The sequence below is a fragment of the Hypomesus transpacificus genome, chromosome 22 (genome assembly GCF_021917145.1).
Source record: "Hypomesus transpacificus isolate Combined female chromosome 22, fHypTra1, whole genome shotgun sequence".
Lineage (NCBI taxonomy): Eukaryota > Metazoa > Chordata > Actinopteri > Osmeriformes > Osmeridae > Hypomesus > Hypomesus transpacificus.
The window spans coordinates 8,413,021-8,433,128 of NC_061081.1; the positions used below are offsets into that span (position 1 = coordinate 8,413,021).

The 20,108-nt window shown below is 45.0% G+C and overlaps 3 protein-coding genes across 6 annotated transcripts; 1 reads left to right on the plus strand and 2 right to left on the minus strand.

Moving 5' to 3' along the window:
• Positions 1 to 426: 426 nt before the first annotated feature.
• Positions 427 to 3,398, plus strand: LOC124484371. 2 transcript variants are annotated; one of them, XM_047045268.1, is made up of 6 exons: positions 427 to 474; positions 666 to 1,079; positions 1,203 to 1,361; positions 1,541 to 1,602; positions 1,744 to 1,863; positions 2,248 to 3,398. In XM_047045268.1, exons 1-6 carry the CDS (start codon positions 432 to 434, stop codon positions 2,266 to 2,268), a joined length of 819 nt encoding a protein of 272 aa, XP_046901224.1. In that variant the 5' UTR covers positions 427 to 431; the 3' UTR covers positions 2,269 to 3,398. The 2 variants fall into 2 exon arrangements, with proteins under 2 accessions (XP_046901224.1, XP_046901225.1); XM_047045269.1 differs by having other exon boundaries at positions 1,744 to 3,398.
• Positions 3,399 to 4,630: 1,232 nt separating this feature from the next.
• stim2a (tromal interaction molecule 2a) lies at positions 4,631 to 12,876 on the minus strand. 3 transcript variants are annotated; one of them, XM_047045735.1, is made up of 12 exons: positions 11,091 to 12,876; positions 10,342 to 10,472; positions 9,510 to 9,621; positions 9,259 to 9,370; positions 9,000 to 9,115; positions 8,724 to 8,901; positions 8,473 to 8,650; positions 8,136 to 8,297; positions 7,911 to 8,011; positions 7,554 to 7,789; positions 7,184 to 7,358; positions 4,631 to 6,896 (listed from the first exon to the last, which is right to left on the minus strand). In XM_047045735.1, the coding sequence occupies exons 1-12, from the start codon at positions 11,227 to 11,229 to the stop codon at positions 5,540 to 5,542; spliced, it is 2,997 nt and encodes a 998-aa protein (XP_046901691.1). In that variant the 5' UTR covers positions 11,230 to 12,876; the 3' UTR covers positions 4,631 to 5,539. The 3 variants fall into 3 exon arrangements, with proteins under 3 accessions (XP_046901691.1, XP_046901692.1, XP_046901689.1); XM_047045736.1 differs by having other exon boundaries at positions 4,631 to 6,839; positions 7,169 to 7,358; XM_047045733.1 differs by having other exon boundaries at positions 7,169 to 7,358.
• Positions 12,877 to 14,715: 1,839 nt separating this feature from the next.
• On the minus strand, positions 14,716 to 20,077 carry rbpja (recombination signal binding protein for immunoglobulin kappa J region a). The gene is made up of 11 exons (XM_047045033.1): positions 19,863 to 20,077; positions 19,193 to 19,231; positions 18,894 to 18,989; positions 18,599 to 18,764; positions 18,165 to 18,339; positions 17,807 to 17,944; positions 17,457 to 17,569; positions 17,206 to 17,346; positions 16,328 to 16,483; positions 16,147 to 16,250; positions 14,716 to 16,015 (listed from the first exon to the last, which is right to left on the minus strand). Exons 1-11 carry the CDS (start codon positions 19,880 to 19,882, stop codon positions 15,664 to 15,666), a joined length of 1,500 nt encoding a protein of 499 aa, XP_046900989.1. The 5' UTR covers positions 19,883 to 20,077; the 3' UTR covers positions 14,716 to 15,663.
• Between the last annotated feature and the right edge of the window lie 31 nt (positions 20,078 to 20,108).

The window sequence follows — 20,108 nt, forward strand, 5'->3', positions numbered from 1 at the left end:
AACATTCATTAAGATTTGGAGGCAAAACATCACCTCACATGGCAGCCACAAGACACACACGCACACACTGCAAATAGCACACGTGAAGTGTTGGTGAAACCTTGGGTGGTGTCTGCAGAAGTCCCACCTTCAAACAGAAGCCTGAGCTGTATATGCTGATACTGCTTTAAGGCTACAGTGAGGTTAGTGGGGAGATGTTATCACCTAACAGCAAATTTTCCCCGGGCATGGCTACAAAAACTTGTAGACATCTGTGTTGCCCCAACTCAATGCCACAGAACCTGGGTTCAAAGAAGCAAGATAACAACTTTCCATCGCAGCTAACCAATGTGCTGCACATTATGTCCTTTAATGGTATTGTAGACGGGCCCCTCGTACCGGAAATAGGCATTATAGAACTGCTTCTCAGTCAGTCAGCATCGGACCTGGAGATGGACAGGCTGTGTGTGTTTGTCGCTGTCACTGCACTCTTCTGTAGGTTAACTTTGGTCCAGTTTCTCGATCTTGGTAGCTTGTTTGTCCAGTCATGACTCAGATGATCTGAGAGTGAGGAGCATCTAGTCACGCACATATTGTTTAGTCGAAAGGTATTTGTGTTTGTATGTTCATCTCGTATGATATCATTGTGAGAAACTATAGATAATGTCTCACTAGACCTTCTCCAGATTCCTTTTCCTCTAGAAACAGGAGTGTCTCTGGAGTGGAGGTGGAGCTGAGAGTCCAACCAGAAGACAACGTTACTCTCCACTGTGACTGCAGAGCACGAACTGGGGTGTACATTGTGTGGTACAGGACATGCTTTCATAGGAACCAGCCTACTCTGGTCCTGTCAACGTCCTATAATGCCAGAAAAACTGGATACAATCTACGAAATGAGAAACTTCTGAACCCCTTCCCAGGTTTCACGCTGGTGTGGAACCAGTCTAATGAAAGCTTTGATATCCTGATTGTGAATGTGACTGAGTCTGACCTGGGTCTCTACTACTGTGGAACTGAGGAGAAGACGGTGGAGGATATAGAAAAGATCGCAGAGAAGAAAATCTATCGCTATGGAAATGTCACTATCAGTCTTTCTTTTGGTAAGAACATCTATCGCCATTTTCTCCACATTGTGACACACAAGACCTCACTAAATGAGGTATTTGATTGAGAACTGAAGGAAATGTGTCTGTGTAACGTGTATGTTCTCTGTTTCATTCAAGTGTCAGTTCCAAAGCCAGGTCTTTCAGAACCGGTCAACCCTCCTGACCCAGAGCGGAATCTGTACTGGATCCTGCTGCTCACTCTATGTCCTGCCTGTGCTCTCCTCTCCTCCATCCTCTCCTCCACAATGGTCTACTACTTCTGTTGCAGGACAATCGGTAAACTCCTTCTCTCGCGATTCCCGCACTCCTGTTCAGTGTCTATCTTTCTGTTCTCTCACTTCCTCTTAACATTTAGAGGTCATATTGACTGCTTGGCTGAACACAAAACACCCTGCAACAGCTATACTTTTTAAGTGAAGTTCACATTCACACTAAGGCTGAGTGGTTGTCAACAGCATCAAAGGAACCTCGAGGACATCTCACGCCGGACTCCAGGAGGGGAGAGAGCAGAGTACAGGTAAAACACTTACCCAACTTTCTTTGGGGTTGCAGATTCGTTAAACGCAGTCATAGTCAAGGCAGATCAATAGAAGGTTTCACACTCCCAAGTCATGAGACACGATCAAGGTTGTGTACTGAATGACCTTGTGACCCCAAGGAGGAAGGAGACCTGTGTTATAGTGCCCTGGACATTCGCCAGGGACCGAGGAGACCACAGACGACAAGGAGGACGAGGACTTCTGATGTCATTATCTACTCGGCTGTCAAAACTAGTGGAGTGAGTCAGTGAGCACAATGTACTAGCAGCATCCAACACGTGTGCTGGAGGATGACTGATTGTTTTCCAAAGGGTTTTCAGTTTTTCTGAAGTTTAATCAGAGATGTTTTGGGCCAAAACAAGTTGACCCATTTGTGGATACAGTATTCAAATGAATTAATCTAGATTACTTTGCTAGGCAACCATTTGTACTTTTACTGATGACTGGAAATACTTTAGTTTTGTTTGTATAACATTTATTGTGAATGTATTTTAAACACGTTGTGATCTTAATTCTGTTGTTTAGAAATAAAGTGTTGCGTGTGATAGATAGTAGGATGTGAACTGAAGAGCAGGAAGAAGCAGGAAGGCAACATTTTAAAAAAGTATTTTTTTTTACTCAAGAACACGAGGGGAATACTCTAGGAAACCATCACTGAGATGTTTATCAAGACTGACAAAGGGAGCAGACATATATACACGGCAGGAAGATCACAATGGACAACAGCTAAGTGATTGGAACGAGACGCAGGAGTGAAGGGAGAGAGAAAGCCCATACTAAGACCCAACAGGCACCCAGGCAGACAAACAGAAAACAATGGGGGCAGGGAAAACCCGGAGAACTTAATCTGTTTTCTATTTGAACCAAGACCTTATTTTAAAAGACTGACATTAGGTTGAAACAATCTAACCACTTCTATTCTAGAACTCGAGGGTGGAGGCTTGAATTGCTAACAGAGAAACCCCAACAGCTTTTGATAATGGTGGAAGATGTTCAAACTGATTTTAACCACGTTAAGAGGTTGTCTAAGAAACTATCAATGTCAAAAACAATACACTAATACATATCTTTTCAATATTATGTTTCATAAATATCTTCAACAGACAACTGCAACCACATAGGAAATCCTGCTGAAACAGTAAAGAATGACAATTTTCAGTCATTTTTTTCCATTTAGCCACAATAGCATTAGGGATTAGACCTGGTTTCCAGTATTAGAATTGATCCCGATTGTGTTTGACGGTGTTTAGGGCAGGGACATGTGCAGGCCAGTCAAGACTATCCACAGCAAATTAGACAAAACATTGCTGTTTTTTTTGCCTTTTCAGGGAAGACCCAAAGCACCTCTCATCCTCTTCTTTCAATTTGTTGACTTTGATCAATTTGACTTAATTACATTTGAGGTGATTTTCTTCTGTGCCAGCCAGATGAGTTTGTGTGGCTTTGGTGACAGAGACGCACACAAAAATCACAACAGTTTCTGTTAACTGCATAGAAACTGTCACAGGAAATATTCTGGTATGGCAGACAACTTAGTTGCTGCAGCAATTCAGGCTGTTTCTGTGGCTGCATTTCCTGGGTTCCAGGTCTCTGATCAACGTTCTGTCCTGTATCATCAAAGCCTTTTAAACAAACTTTCTAAGTTTGCACTTGTACATGTTTTTTATATATGATACAAATTCCTTCATATGAATGCAAGATTGACCTTTTGTTGCCTTGATTACTGTAATTGTTTAACTGTTGCATGTCTGAAAACTTTCACTTAATTTGAAATTAAAGCCCCCTCTCTTGTAGGCCATTTAAGCTGTCTGTTCTTCTGTGTGTGTGGAGAAATACGCACCTTTTAATAGACAGGTGACCCAAACAGGCTGAGATGGGATGTCTGGACCCTTTAACCCCCGACGCCTCTCCTTTGTCTCCCTGATGTCACATCTGTGATCCTGTCTGCTCTCCATCTCTCTCTTTCATTCTCTTTCCCTCCTTCTCCTCTCCGCTCATACCATCCGCTCATACCATCGTCCGTGTCACACTGTCTGGGCCACGTCCTGGGCGACATCCTGGGCGTTGAACCCAGGTCCTGCATCCTGGCTCATAAAGAGTCCCCTCCACAATGACCTTTTGGTCTAATCCTGTTTTAATTAGACTGTTCTCTACACTTATCGTGGAACCTTTTGAACGGAAAAAAGTTGCGACAAAGAGAGACTTTGAATGAAAGATAAAACAGTTACCTCATGGTTAATTGTTTGAAATAAAACATGTTTTTAAGAACATTATAAAGCAACTAACCTTCATGAAGACACAGACCATTCAGGTACAATTTAGTTTTTGTATTCCAAACAGCACCTTAAGCAGCTTAAAATATTGTATCATACGGAAAATACTTTTCAGTATAGTTCTTTAGATTTCTTTTCTATTGTTACAAATATTTCCCAGCTCTTTGGGGTGTACCATATTTACAGTACTGAACAGATAGATAGAACAACAATTGCTTACTGATATTCTACAGTTGGGTTTAATCTGTATATCCCAGCATCAAATTATTCTTATTGTACACTGAGGGGACTAGTATGAGTAACCAGAGTAAGTTTAAGGCGTGTAACACTTTACTAGTCAAAGTTAGCAGGGGGTACTTTTCCTGGCAAGAAGGAATACAAGCCTGCCATGAAATGCACCCCCCTCTATTGTCTGTTCTGTATATCCCAGCATCAAATGATTCTTACTGTACACTGAGGGGACTAATATGAGTAACCAGAGTAAGTTTAAGGTGTATAACACCTTCCTAGTCAGGAAAAGGAAGAATGTGGTACCTCAGATTTGATAGGTTGTGGTTAACTGCACGGTTGTGGTTAAATCTCTCTTTGTCTTCCTATCAGGCTGCTACTTATCGCCTGTGCTGCAACACCACACTTCTGTTATTTTATCATACAATTCTGAGGACAGGAAAACAAGAAGAATAACAAATCCACACTGCGGGTAAATCTATCAACATTTATTTCAATATGAATCCAACAATAGGTCAACAAGTCACAATACATGATTAACTGACTCCCATTTCAATAAATAAAACAGTGCATTTCCTTTTCCTTCCAGGACCTTCGAGAGAAACCAGTTTGTCCGAAAACAAAAAACGTCACTACATATCAGAACAAACACATTTAAAAATTATTATCAAATTATTTATCAATTCAATGTCAATCAGATTTAAAAGAAACTGCCTAAGGTTACCAATGTTGTCCCTTAACAATTAAACAAACAAAAACAACAGCGATGACTTTCCATCAAAAATAAACAAATAGTTACAAAGAAACTGTTCATTAATTAATGTTAATACAAATTAAGTTAATCTTTTTTGCATCCATTCAAATGACATACTTTTAAGAATCTCCTTTTGGTAAAGATTGGTGAAGCTTTTAATAACACTCATTATACATCTCAGAAAAAAGTCAAATGTAGTGAAACCCAAAATACTTAAAACTTCACTTCCAAACTCTGCTGTGTGGCATTACACAGAAAAACCTAAACAGATTTGAACAGGAGAATGTTCAGTCTACTTAATGTAAACAAAGTGTAGCAAAACACAAGCTGAAAGCTCAAAATACCACCTATCATCCTTCTGCTTAAGACTTCTTCACAAAGACGACAATTAATCAATATTATATAAAATTGTATTATATAAAAAAAAATACTGAAAAGTAACCTAAAAGCAATCAGGCAAAGAGAGAGAGTCCCAACAAACACAGCCAGTGTCTGGAAAAGACGTCCTGAAAACAAATGTTAAAGGGGGGAAAAAAAACTTGAGATGTTGTCATCCTTTCTAAGAGTTTTTCTTTCCTGCAAGTCTCCCCTAACAAAGGAGGTTCCAACCCTCAGGACACTTCCTGTTTAAAGAAAGTGTTTGAAAGAGATGGTAAAGTGTCAGAGTTTCTGAAGGCCTCCTTGTGGTGGCCGGTCAGAGGCAGAATCCTTCTTCTTCTTGAACAGATTTTTCAGTTTGGACGTCTTCTTACTCTTCTCCTTGTCCTTAGGCTTCTCCCCCCTCCCTGAGGGTTGAGGGTTGTGAGGGGTGGCAGCCACACCTAGTGCTCTCAGGTCTTCCTCTCCTGCTTTCAGGCTGTCGGTCAACATTGGTGCCGTGGCAGTAAGCTCATCTGCGCCGGTTGGGGTTGTAGTGGTTGGCGTGGAAACGCATTTCTCCAGGATCCCGTCATATACAAGCCGGCTCAAAGGTTCGGAGGGTGTATTCCATGATGACACAGAGTTTAAGGTAAGGTCAGGCTGTGCCATCCGCCCAGGCGAGGAGCCGGACTCCTGAACCACAAACTCCTCCCTTGATATCCTCCGTTTGGGCATTTCCAGGACAACGTCCACCCTGTCCCTGGAGATCTTCCCAGGAGACGTGTCTACAGAGATGTCAATCATGTCTCTGGGAATCCTCCTCCGACTGAGGGTTGCAGGCATGTCAAGTTCATCTCTAGAGATCTTCCTAGCAGCAGAGGAGTCCATAGAGAAGTCTGGCATCTCTCTGGACAACAAACGAGAAGACGTGTCTATGAGAATTTCCATCTTGTCCCTTGGAGGCATTTTCCTTGAAAGTGATTCAGTTGAGAACTCAAGTTCCTCCCTGGAAGTCTTTCTAACCGGGATGCTGATTGGGTCCACCATTTTTTCCTTGGCCATTACTCTCATGGAAGAATCTGAAGACCCATCTTTGTCCCTTATTAACTTCCTAAAACCTGTGTCCATGGACACCCCCATAGATTCTCTGGAAATCCTTCTGAAGGTGCCATTCAATAAACACTCCTCCTGCTGCAACCAGCTGTCCATGGATCCCCCCATGGACTCCCTTGAGAACTTCCTGCTCCCCATCTTGGTAGAAGATTCTCGTTCTTCTCTGAGCATCTTTCTGTTGGTGGAGTCCATAGAAACCTCAAATGCATCTCTAAAGGTCTTCTTGGAAAGGATGTCTACGGAGGGCTCCCACTTGTCCTTGGACATCCTCAGTGAGGCTGTGTCTGCTGTGGCGTCCATCTTGTCTCTCTGCGTCTTTCCGACGGCGGCTCCAACCTCCTCTCTGGGGGACATGCAGATGGGAGGTTCCACTGAAGGTTCCGGTTCCTCTCTGGAGGTCTTCCTCACAGGGGCGTCATCAAACATATCTGCCTCGTCATGGTAGATCTTGCAAGGGGCGGAATCAACAGTGGCACTCGGGAAAATCCTGCCAACAGGGGGCAAAGTCATGAGGTTGGCATCTGTGAGCATTTCCTGAGGCTCTCTATAAAAAAAGAGGGATAGAAGACGGCCAGAGAGAAGGGAGGAGAGAGAGAGAAATAAAGGATCAAGAGAAACAAAGTAGTGGAAACCCAGGGTGAAAGACCGGGAAGGAGTGAAGAGAAAGAGATCAGATGTGAGAAAGAGAAAGAAGAAAAATTGAAAAATGAAGGAGAAAAAGAGAAAGTTAGACATTCCATTTCAGTGTAACACAACAGTGAGTATCCAATCAAACAATACAAGCCTAAGGACTGGAGTTACCAGCCAATGACGTACTGTCTCAGCTGACACCTTATCAGTTTAGTGGCCTCCTCCTCCTCCTCAAAGCAGGGGAGCGGGGCATGACTGGCCAGTAGTAGGTCAGGGTCGGAGGACATCATGGAGGAAGTCTGGGCAATGAGGCCAGGGCGACGAGACCGACACACAGTGGAGCCGAGGCTCCCAGGGGAGCGTTTGATTGGAGGAACTGAAGTGGGGAGGGGTTAAGTCTCTCAATGGCAAAACATTTTTTCGCTTTATATTCATCAATTAAAGTGCGTGTCCAAATACTAAATTATAATATGAACATGCCTCATCACCACCACCACCACCATCATCATCATCATCTGCAGCACAACAACCACTACCATCACCATCGTCCCCACCACCACCAGTTCCGTACCAGGTATCTGAGGTTGGATGGGTGAAGAGTCTTCCGGCAGGTCCTCCACAGAGCTATGGCAGGAGTAGTTCTGCACAGGCACCCGGGACATAACCAAGTTGGCATCGACATAGAGTGTAGCAGTGAGGCTGGCCAGGCCAGTGTTCCTTATGATGGTGAAGCCACACAGACGCTCGATGTGCTGCCAGCGGACCAGCCGTTCTCGAAGACAGGCCGTCACATCTGACAAGGAGTTCCTGAAGGGAGGACACAGCAAAAGGGTGTGAGTTATGTATGGGATTCATACACTCAATCTGACAGAAGACTGTGTGTGTGTGTGTTTGCTCATCTGTGTTTGTGCTCATGTTTGTGTCTCACTTAGCCTCCATTATCTTTTGGTCCACCTGGTCCAGACAGGAGCTGTGAGCAACATGAAGAGTCCCTAGAACTGAACTCCTCTTCTTTTTGATCTTTTCTGCCTGGACGGAGACACGCATGCAAATGTATTCTGAATACAGACAGGACATCTATTCTACCATCCATCTGTCCATCCACATTTGTCTTTCCCCCCCTCCCTCCCTCCCTACCTCCCTTCCTCCCTACCTCCTCCTTAGCAATGGCCAGCTGGAGCTCTGCTCTGTGCTTCTTGACATTGTAGTACTGGACCTCCACCTCATGGGTGAGCTGCAGCCACAGCTGTAGGGCCTCAGGAATTGTCCAACTGGCCAGCATGTCCTTCTCTGCCCTCTTCAATGCTCCCCGCACCTTGACACACACAAACATTGGCATTTTGGCACGCAAAACAGGGCTTTGTAATTGGTTGAGACTCTGAATACATAGTTGAATCAAAAAAAATTTGAATAGAAGAGCCGACGAGCCAACTAAGTATGTGGCTACCGTTAAATGCAGAAAGAGACAGCTGCAGAGTCCATGAGCCTACCTGTTCTAGCTCTTCTTCTGCATATCTCAGGCGGCTTAGTTCGCTGACAGCGCCCTCTCTCAGCTCATAGAGGCGGTGCGCCTCCTCTTGCGCCCCCATGATCTCATCTCTCATCTTCTCCTCCAGGTTCTGCTTTTCCTCCGCCACATTCCTCTTCTCCTCCTGGGCCCGCTCCAATCTGGGGAGGAGGCAGACCTATTAGCCTCACACACACGGGGACACACACACACACACACACACTGTGTACTCACTGTTCCTGCAGTTCGCTGAGGTTGAGCTCAGCACTCTGCAGACTCTCCAGGTCTCTCATCATTCTGGAGATGTGTATCTTGCTGGATTTGTTCTGGACCCGGGAAAACCAGCAGCCACCCACTCCCATCATCACTGACACCATCAGCAGCAGGTCCTTCAGCCAGTTATGGGGTGGCCCTGGAAAATGTGAGGGGGCCAGTGGAGAGGCCAGAGTACAATGTTAAATGGTGATGGTAATGTTAATGATAATGGTTTGGGTGTTTGTGTGCTCGTACGTGTAATTGGTCCAAACAGCACAACGTCCAGAGCTTTGATATTGAGTTTCTGTTTGTCTCTCTGGTCAAAGATCTTCAGCTGACCGCTCAGGAATGATGGCTCATTTGCTGCAATCCTGCACACACAGCAACAACACCCACACTGGTTGGATCATGGGACTTGAGGGTTTGGGTGTAAACAAATGTTTACTACTCTGAATCTGATTGAATGCAGTTCTAACAGAATGCTTCTCCGAGGTTGATTATTGGTTGTTCTGACCTGGGGAGGGTGTTCCCGTCAACTCTGAACTCTTTGAAGTTCTTCTGGTACTGAGGCAGCTCCACAAAGTCCCTGAGCCAGCTGAGAACATCGTCTTGAGTCCAGTTATGCACTGTGGAAGAGGGTGAGTGGGAGGAAGAGGAGGGATGGAGAGAGAGCGGGAAGGGGTAGGGGAAGAAAATGGGAAGTTGGAAAGAGATTCACATACTGTAAATACTGTTTAGATATGTACAAACACACATACACAGTACCTTCTGAGGACTTCCAGCATCTCCACAGCTCCTCTACAGTGATGTGCTGATCCTCCCTGTGGAGGTTATTGTGTTTATTGGTCTGCTGTTGTTTCATGTCCTCTATAATGAACTGCAGAAGGAAGGAGAGAGAAAGGAAAAAGGAAAGAGGGAGTGAGGGAAGTGGAATGGGGGTGGGGTTCTGTGAACTTTCAAAGTCTTGGGTCAAGTGTTATGACTAGACAAGTCCCACTGCTGTCTTTGAAAATCAAATTGGGTGTTTCAATGTTCAAATACTTAGGGGTTTTAGGTGGAGCAGAATAGAGTTGTAGTCCATTTGTTCCTTGAGTTTATGAGAGTCCATTGTATCAAGGTAGTCAATTAATATGACTGAAATGTATTTAAAAGAAATAGTGTGTATGTGTATGCGTGAGTATGTGTGTCGACTGTCTTGGAATCCATCCTTGGCTGTAACCAGAGTCTTCATGTGATGGCTATTGGAATTCAGGGCCACTTTTCAGATGGGTGGACTCCTCCCCCCTAGTATCTATGGTAACAGCAACCTGAGCCCCGGGATACTGTAGCCGTAACCACATTCTGGAACGTCCCGACATTCAGTAGTTCTTGATCCAGCACCTCTACTACTCCCACATGTACTGGAGCTACCCACTCTCCTGTTGAAAAGATACTGGCTGCACCAGACCCACACGCATGACCCACACACACAAACATCGCACAAGCATGCCTGCTGCTTTCAATGAACCTGGAACCTTCCATAAACAGTATACGTGCGCGTGTTGACCGACCACAGCAGACAAAAAATGATATGAGAAAAGGGGGATACCTCCCATACCTCCACACTCTCCTCCACCTCGATCCCTCCGTCCTTGTCGTCGTCCATCTCCCTGTGGATGTTCCTTAAGGCTTCAAGACTGTAGCGGTCAGACTCGCTCATACAGGGAGGAGTTACCACCACACACGGGTCTACACACGCACAAAGCATCAGTTAGTCGGCTAGCAAACAGTTTGTCAGTGTGTCAGTAAGTCAGCCGGCCGGCCAGTCAGCCAGCCAACCAGTATTGGGAATGCTCTAGGCGAGTTCACAGTCAGTGTATAAACTAAGCTTGTAGTCAGTGTACAAACTAGCCTTTCTCTTAAGTTCATGCACCTCAGCTTTATGGCCTCACACACAGGTCGAAAGTCATCTCCAAAGCCGACCTCGGCAATACGCACAGGTCTGGGTGTACATCTGAAGTGGGCTGTGTATTCTGAACATAAGGCTCATCTGAGATGATTCCCTTAGAATCCTTTCTGACAGATAGGCCTACAAGTGTCCATCCCTTGGATTCTGTCATTTCATTTAAATACCCCCAAACGGATCTCGTCACATGGAAAGTGGCCACTAGAGTCTCCCCTGCCCTCTGCTGGATCTGTAGTCTTTTAGCTCGCCAGCACACGATATATTCTAAACATGAAAATAAATATGACAAAAGAAAATCCTGGTTGCGGTACAACCATTTGTTTATGTCCCCAAGAGACCTCGATGAACCCTTGCCAGTGATTTGTTACTTGGCACTTTTTGTTGACGGCGAGGCGACTTACCTTCAGAGTCAAACATTGCTTCTTCATCGGGGTAGGGGAATCGGTAGTGGTTATCACTGTAAACGCTTGCAATGGTGTGCGCGCCTACAAAGAGCACTAAGCGGAGGAGAAAGAGCTGAGCCTTGGATGTGGGCATCATGGCTGGGGCTTTCTAGATCTGTTGGCCCCAAGGCTGCCGCAGAAGATCCACCAAACAGATGTACACAAACAAACTCCTCTTCAGCGAGTGCAACGCCGTGCGCAACAGTGTCATGCGATCGGTGTCTATTAACGGCACCAATGAGGCAAGATGACGCTAATGATTCCGTTGAGAAACCAAGTATTACGATTAGGAAATGAAAACTAGTGCCATTTGTAAAACGCCAATGTTATAAACTCCTGAGCTTGTTAGGACTAATGTCATCCAGCAAGCTGTCACGCAACCAGATAACTTCATCAGACTTATTGGCCAAAACAGTTGGCTATTCTGAAAATATTGTCCATCATATAATTCCAAAAATACTTCATATGGCAATTTTTGGTGTCTGCAACCCCCAGATGTGGACCAACCCCCAAAAATCTCGTGTCCAATTACTCGTTTCTACCTAAGCTCCAGTAGCATCAACATTAAACTTGTGCGCAGAAGTCCAACATCTTTCAAGAGGAACCAAGACATCCAACGGGTTTTAAGAAATGCATGTCGTCGTCTGAGTAGTGTAAACGTGCTTTGTCGATATTTCCTTGTGCTATTGGGTTCCCCTGCGCCTTTCTTAGTTTTTCTTTATAAAGACGTAAACTTTCCGTACTTTTCCATACATCTCTCCCTGTTAACTCTTCTTCCCGTCCAGACTGCGGGGCAGTATAGCGCAGTTGCGTAAAGCTGTGACGCGTATGCGCGGAACCGACACACTCACATACTGAGCATGAACAACAGTTGTCCCAACAGCTTGCACAAACACTTTAGAACACGATACGCGACGTCTACATATCCAGGTCAGATCCGCATGAGAGACAGTCACCAACTCCAAGAATCCAACGACTTTTACGCGTGTTCGCGGATCTGAGCAGAATCGGGATGGGGTTAGTATTCTGCAGCTGTTGATAGACCTTCTCTAATAACATCTATATCAGGCCTGCTAGGTGATGCAGTCAGTTAGAAAGAGTTTTACGAGGCCACATTCCACACACACACTCATCTGCACAGCCTGTCCAGACTCCAGATTAGACAAGGATCTACCTCTCAAACATAGACCAAAGAGAGGCTTAACACACTCTTGCTCTCTCTTACACACACACACACACACACACACACACACACACACACACAGACACACACACACTCCCACACACACTTTCATGGTAACAGAAACACAGTGTCATCTTTCGTCCCTGAGCCCCTCAGAGGAGTCTATAAATAAAGGTAGGGCTGACCTCTATTCTGAAGAACATGCACAGGTGACAGGTGTCAATCACTGTGCCAGACGAAGTGTGTGTGTCTGTGTGATCTGAAAGGAGTAGGTTGCCACTGTTTGTAAGGAGTGTGTCTGTGTGTGTATTTTGTGGTGTTTATATGAAGTGGTTTTGGAAGCTGTTATAAGCAGATAGACTGATCACAAGAAACACACAGAGATCCATAAACAGAGGGGCAAACTTCTGCTTTTTTATTACTTGACCTTTCTCTTGCGAATACTGAGACTCACCTTTAGAATGACACTCAAAAGAAAAGACATGAAAGGAGAGAAAGAGAAATTAGAAAAAAATGATATACAAAACATGTCCACTGAATTACCCATCATTGAGTTCTTACTGGAATTAAATGATTCTCTCTCTGACTCCAACAAAAAGCTGCCAGCATGACGACAAAGTTAAAATAAGAAATATTACTTTGGCATTTTAAGAGTATAGCTGCTCCTGGCATTCTCTAATCCCTGCTCTCCTCTCTGTCCCCCCCCACACATTCCCTGTGGTGTGGGGGGTTTGAGCTGTCAGGACCTGCTTGGTCGTCGGTCTGCCAACGCTGAACCAGGTCGTCACCCGGAATCCAGTCTCCATGACGGCCAACAGCGAGTTTCCCGGTCCCATCCAACGTCTATAAAGCCGAACAATGGATTTTGGTGTTTCAAAACCCATTGACACTGTATGACTATGTTTAGCTTGTGTTCTGCTCCTCTCTCTTACCAACCGTCTCTGGAGGAGGGGATCCCTCTCTGAATTGCTCCTCCCAAGGTTTCTTCCATTTTTTCTCCCGGTGGGAGTTTTTCTGGGAGTTTTTCCTTGTCTTCCTTGAGGGTTTAGGTTGGTTGAGGGGCAGTTCTATGGGCACATGTGAAGCCCTCTGTGACATGCTTGCGTGTAAAAAGGGCTATACAAATAAATTTGATTTGATTTAGTTCTTATATCCTGTCCTGGTGCTTGTGAGATTCACAGTGTGAAGGCTTTATTGTCAGTCAAACAAGAAGACAGTGAGCAGAAGAGAGATGGCAGAGAGAGAGAGCCCCACCATGGATGGCTGAAGCTGGTGACAACCTCACCATCATGTTGAGGTCCAGGACCACACTACCAAGCAGACACATCGCTGGGTTGGAACCTATTCGTTTCAAAACGACATGTGACATTGTACACACTGTATATCCTTTTTATGCTGTGAATGCTAACAAGAACAAAATGATCCCTCTTTTTCAAAATACAGACTGAAGACTTTGTTCATTAAGCCAGTTCTATCAAGGGGTTATTGTGCGTTAACTACTCAGTAGACAGCAAGAGGAAGGAGCTAGCAGAGGGAAGAGAGGCCTCTTCTCTTTCTCGTAGGTAGTGGTTTTAAGACAACATGATTCAAAAGACCCCATAGCTTTTGCTCGTCACCCATATCTCATAGCTTTTAGCCCAAGTGCAGTAACTTGCACTGCACATTAGCGTTAGCTTAACAAGACACAGGTACAGCTAATTTAGTGACTTTAGTTATTTTGACCCTCCTAATGCAAACACATCATCAGACATTAGACAAAGACTGGGGGTTCTATAGAAGGCTAAAGGCAGACTTGGTGTTTTAAAGCTCTCTGTGAAAGAATTAGGCCCTGGTCCAAAACTGACCATTAGCCCCTTACTCCCTGCTTTAGGAGATGTTAAAAGGTTGGGTGCCAAGCAGAAAGACAGAACTCCTCATGACCTATCAGGGGCCAGGGTGGGAGTAGATCCAACCTGCCTCCACCAATCAGAACATCTTAGTGGCAAGGGGGTGTTGGAGAGATTAGAGGAATATGTTTGGATTTGGGCATTCACTTATATAAAAAAAGGAAAAATTGATTAGAAAATACAGGCCTTCCTTTCTGAAGGTCTCCCACATACACTGATAGTGTAGAAAACAACATCATAACCGCATATACACTTTCAACAACAAAAAAATGACTGTTGTAAAAAATTATGATAGAGAGAAGCGATTGGCCAGAAACGACTAAGGCAGCTATGCAAATAAACACCCCTTTGAGGTGTCTCAATAGGCTAAGGGTGTTTCTAGGGCTGTTACCATCAACTATTATGGTATTTGAGTATTGTGCTAATTATTTGATTTAAAAAAAAATATATACTTTCAACCCTCCACACTGGCCGTGAATAGTCCATTGCACTGTGAAGGTCCTCTTTATAATTGTAAGATAAAAAATCTTTAATTACATGTTAGTTACATGATTATGCAGTAATATTACAGCTCTTGCATTACCAGTGGTATAATTTTGTAAGGCAATATTTTCTCAATTTGTATTATTGTTATTTTCTTATCTGAGTGAATGAACAAATCTTGGACTACCAGAACAGTTGTTAGTGACAGCCCAAGTTAACAGTTTGCTTTCACCTTCACCTGACCGGAAGAAACAGGAAGTACTGGCAGTGTAGTGGAAGTGTGAGTTTGCTCTCATTCCTCACTACTCTTGTATGTCTGTAAAACTGGAGGAGACAAGGAGAGGGAAACCAGTTTAGACAACTTAAGATGCACACATTACCTTCCTACCCTCCTTAAAGACAGAAATGTCTCAAACGCGAGAAGAAAACAAATAAATCAAAACTATTTGGTAACAAAAGTGTACTTCAATTACTATAAAGTTATAATACAAAAAAAGTGAAATTGTACCTCAGCTAAAGCTTATAAAATATCATAAGAATACAATAATAATATAATAATATTCCTTGGTCCATAGAAACTGTTACCATAATAATGTTTTTTCCCCACACAGGTTTCCCTTGCACACAAGCAGTACATCTTCAAGCCCTCATGTTGGAACATCCTCAATAGAAAAGGTGTGTGGTGAAAGTCGTTCACAGGCGACCGTAGTATAAAAAAAAGTTCCTTTTACAAAACAGGCTTTTGTCAAAGTGAGGTGGTTGATGAAAGAAATGTAAGCGAAATCCCTTAAGAGTCAAGTCCGACACATCGCTCATTTCCAATAACGGCCACACGTGGGCACCAGAGGCACCAGAAAGATGTTTCAAAGTCTCATGTCTTTTCATCCTTCTTCTCAGCTCAAGTGCTCCTTCAAATGGTCATCAAGTACATAGTCCCATACAGGTCCATAAGCCTCCACATGCACGCACACACACTCCGTTACGAGGACACCGACATCACCGAGGCAGACGACATGCTGCTGGTGGAGCCGCTGGTGGCATAGCCCCCCTGTCCGTCCCCCATGCCCCCCAGCGAGGACGAGGACGAGGGGGAGGAAGACGACGTGGGCGAGGAGGAGGAGGTGCTGTGGGCTCTGAGGATGGCGCCGGCCGCGCTGCAGTGGGGCCGCGGCCCCGGCTCGGGGGTGTAGGTGAAGGTGAGGGCGGTGGAGTAGATGATGCCGTCGTTGCGCACCAGCGTGACGGGCACCTGGACGGGCTGGCGGACCCAGCGCCAGCCCTCCCTGAAGGCCGAGATGTCTGGGACCACACACAGCACGCTCTCCCCACACCTGGACACACACACACAAACAGAGGAGAGAGAGACAATTAGATAGAAACCCGGAGGAGGGAAAAAAACGGAGATGATTTGAGAGACACGGGACAGTCTCATCTAAGCTCATTGACCCGAGACCCCACAGACCTGTACATGGTGTCGGCCTCCACATCTCCAAACCACACTCGTAGTTCGGGGATGAAGTTGTGTCCTGTCAGCTCCAACATGGCCACATCCCCTCCTCCATTCAGCTATGGAACCAACAGACAGCATCAATGTGTGTGTGCAAGTGTGTGCGTGTGTGTGTGCGAGTGTGTGAGAGAGCTACCTGCAGACTCTCCACCACAGGGACTGGGGTGACTGGGTTGGGCACCGGGCCCATGCCTTCGTAGAAGGTGTACTCTGCCTTGTCCGTGCTGATGATGGTCCAGGAAGCACCATCGTTGATCATCTCCTTATTGGTCTCTTTGGGGCAAGGTGTGGCCTGGAAGGGGGGGAGGAGTGATGTGCATGTCCATATCAAAATGACTCACCGACCAGTGAAGTCTAACAACAGATGGCTTGGGCCGGACAGATAACAATGGGACTGCAGCAGTGTTTACACAGTAATGAGGTCAAAACTTCAGTCAACATCATCACTGCTAGTAGCTCACTGATCGACACAGAGATTATCTCTGTATTTTTGTGTTGGTGTATTTCTATGCGTGTGTGAGTGTGTGCATGCGCACGTGTGGTTGTGTGTGCCTGCGCAGATGTGCTGTGTGTGCATGCGGGTGGGTGCGTACAAGCGTAAGATGTGTGTGTGTGTGTGTGTGTGTGCGTACATGCGTAAGATGTGTGTGTGTGTATATGTGTGTGTGTATTTACATTTACATTTAGTCATTTAGCAGACGCTCTTATCCAGAGCGACTTACAGTAAGTACAGGGACATTCCCCCCGAGGCAAGTTGGATGAAGTGCCTTGCCCAAGGACACAACGTCATTTGGCACGGCGGGGAATCGATCCAGCAACCTTCTGATTACTAGCCCAACTCCCTCACCGCTCAGCCATCCGACTCCCTATGTGTGTGTGTGTATGTATGTATGTATGTATGTATGTATGTATGTATGTATGTATGTATGTATGTATGTATGTATGTATCCCTATGTATGTGTGTGTGTATATGTGTGCGTGTGTGTATATGTGTGTGTATATGTGTGTGCATACCTGGAACTGGATGATCCTCTCCTGGGAAAGGCAGAGGTACATCCTCTCTGTGTCCTTCAGGTAGAAGGCACACTTGTGGAGCTGGGAAACTGGGTCGTCTGCATCCATCAGAGCGGTCTGCTTGTCCACCTTACGGATCACCTGAACCCACACACACACACAAGGTCACTCAAGTTATTTTACCTTACAGAAACATGAGAGTAGGCTTTAGCTTTGTCTGCTTTCACACACACACACAGAAGTGTTCTCACCAGTCTGGGCAGGGCCATGCCAGTCACAGAGCACACCAGTTTGACTGTCTGGCCATAGTGGATGTAGCCGTCCCTCACTGCAAACTCCTCCCCTTCAGACTCCTCATCATCCACTGGAGGGAGAGAGATAGAGAGGGAGAGGGAGAGGGCAGGGAGAGAAAGAAATAACGGAGAGAAAGAAAAATTAATTGTGGCAAAGAGATAATATAACATGGCAGATGTTTTTCTGGTCCAATATTCCTCCATTTGCACAACTTTGACGAACATGAAACTCAGGAGGGGGATGCAAAACTGTTAGGGCTAGTTGAGTGTAATTCCCAGAGTGAAAGGGTTTGTAAAGTGGAACTCACAGAGGTGGATGTGGAAGGCTCCCCACTGCTGAGAGCTGGCGTGGAAGTTGCCTCCTTCTACGTGGAGGTAGCGCGTGCTGACCGTCTGAGAACGTAAGCGGTTAAACAATGCCACCTTGGTCCCCGACGCTATACACACTGCAGAGTGAGGGAGAGGGTCAAGAGAGAGAGACAGTGACGCGTCAAAATGAGAAAAACATTGCACCGTTCCCTTGATCTAGGTATAAAGGAAACCACAGCAGCCAGCAGAATAACCACAATACTGCTCCATCCTGCTAACACACACAAACACCAGCCCTAAGATGGCTATTGTACATGTTCTTTTCAACATGGATTGTGGGTGCGTGTTGACACTCACGGTCAGCATTCTTCAGAGACTGTTTCTTTTTGGAAGGTTTGGAGATGACCTTGATTCTCTTGCTCAGGAACATTCCAATGTTGCTGCTGTTGCCGTACAGCATCCTGACTGACAGCATGAAGTGCTTTCTCTTGTCTGAGTCACTGATGTACAGGGTCTTGGCTGTACAGAAATTCTGTTGGCGAGAGAGATATAGAGCGTTGGTGCGTGCTAGTGCGTACGAATCTAACAGAAAGATGACGACAGAAAGTTTGAGTGAGGATGACATCATCAGGTGCATTTGTGTGAATACAACACGACTAGGTGTGTGATTGTAGCTAACAATACATTCCATTGAATGACAGAAAGTAGACAGACACTGCCGGAAGCCCTTGATAATTCAGATTTCTTCTAGTATATATGCGGTGGTGTGCATGTGTGTGCGCGCGTGATACCTTCCCCTCCAGATTGAGCTGCTGCATTTCTTGTTCGCTGTTGCCGATGCCGATAAATGCGCAGGGCTGGGCCTCCTGGTCTGAGCAGCCATCTTTCTCCATCTCCTCCCTCTTCTTCTTCCAGCCGCAACCCATCAAATACACACACGGAGGCGGGCAGAAAAACCTGTGTGTGGGGTGGGTCACATGAAGCACACATGAAGAAACTGGCTTGAACACAGCATGCCTACACATGCGTTTTACTATGTAGGGTTTTTTTCTCACGCTCTCTGATGAACACACGCAACCTACACACCTTTTCTCATTGCCATAAGACTTCTGAGCGACTTTCGCGTGCAGTATGAGTACAGTTTGGTCACCTCTCTCCTTTAGGTAGTTCCTCATAGCCTCTCTGTGGGGAAACCACAAAACCACGTTTCCAACAATCATCTGACCAACTAAGACGTTGAACTACTATATTGCTAGTTATAAGATGGCCTCAGTTGTGTCACCATTCTTCTCAAAAACATTCAAGAATTTCCAGAACACAAAACAAACAATTACTGAAGTATTGTTCTTTCTTTTGACTGGGAAATGATTGTTTGGAGGTGTTACCTTGTCAGACGTTGTGGTTGAGGTCGCTCGCCAAACTTCCTGCAGAGGAAGTAAACAAAACAAAAACCTTCCTGTATTGAATATGCCACCACTTACTTTCAACACACAGGTTTTTTTTCTTATTAAGCATCATACTGCAGCTCTACTGTCATTATTTACCCTTAAATTAACAATAATCAGTTATGTAAGAAAACATATTTTATAGTAAAAGAAGCAGAGTAGTTTCTGAAGCAGGTGGTAATGCAGAGAAGTGGAACATAATTAAAGTACGTGTCTATAAGCTTTGTTTCTTTTCCCAGGACAAGCACGATAACATTTACGACACTTTGTTCCACAACAAATCTCGGGCGGATAATTCCCAAGCCAATAATGATAATTATCTAATATAACAAAGAGATACAGTTAAATATATTATTTCAGTCATGTACAATTATTAGGTAACCTAACTGAGTAATATTGTGGAGAAGGGTTGAGATTCGTTGCCGAACTAGTGGCCCAACATTAATACAAAAGTAGCAATATGTGTAGGACAAATTTGGAAAGCGTCCGTAACAACATCAACTCAAATCTTACTGTATAAATACTACAAAGTACTAACGATCTCTTCAAGCATTTAAACTAAACTTTTTTACTTTTCTTCCTTCATTTTGCTTAGAATTTTAACACTTACCCCGTCACAACGGGCGCCATCTTCCACAGTCTCCAAAAAAGTCCAACAATCGCGAGATCCCACCCTCTACCCCCTACAAAAAGCCAACGGGACAACGGAACTAGACTGAAGGAATAGGCAGAGGGAGAGAAAGAGGGGGAGGTGTGACGGGGAAAAAGGGGTGAGAACAGGGGGGAGCGACTGACGGAGGGCAGACGCCACAACAACAGGCGTGGGAAAGTTCAAACGTCGCGCGAGAACAGAAAA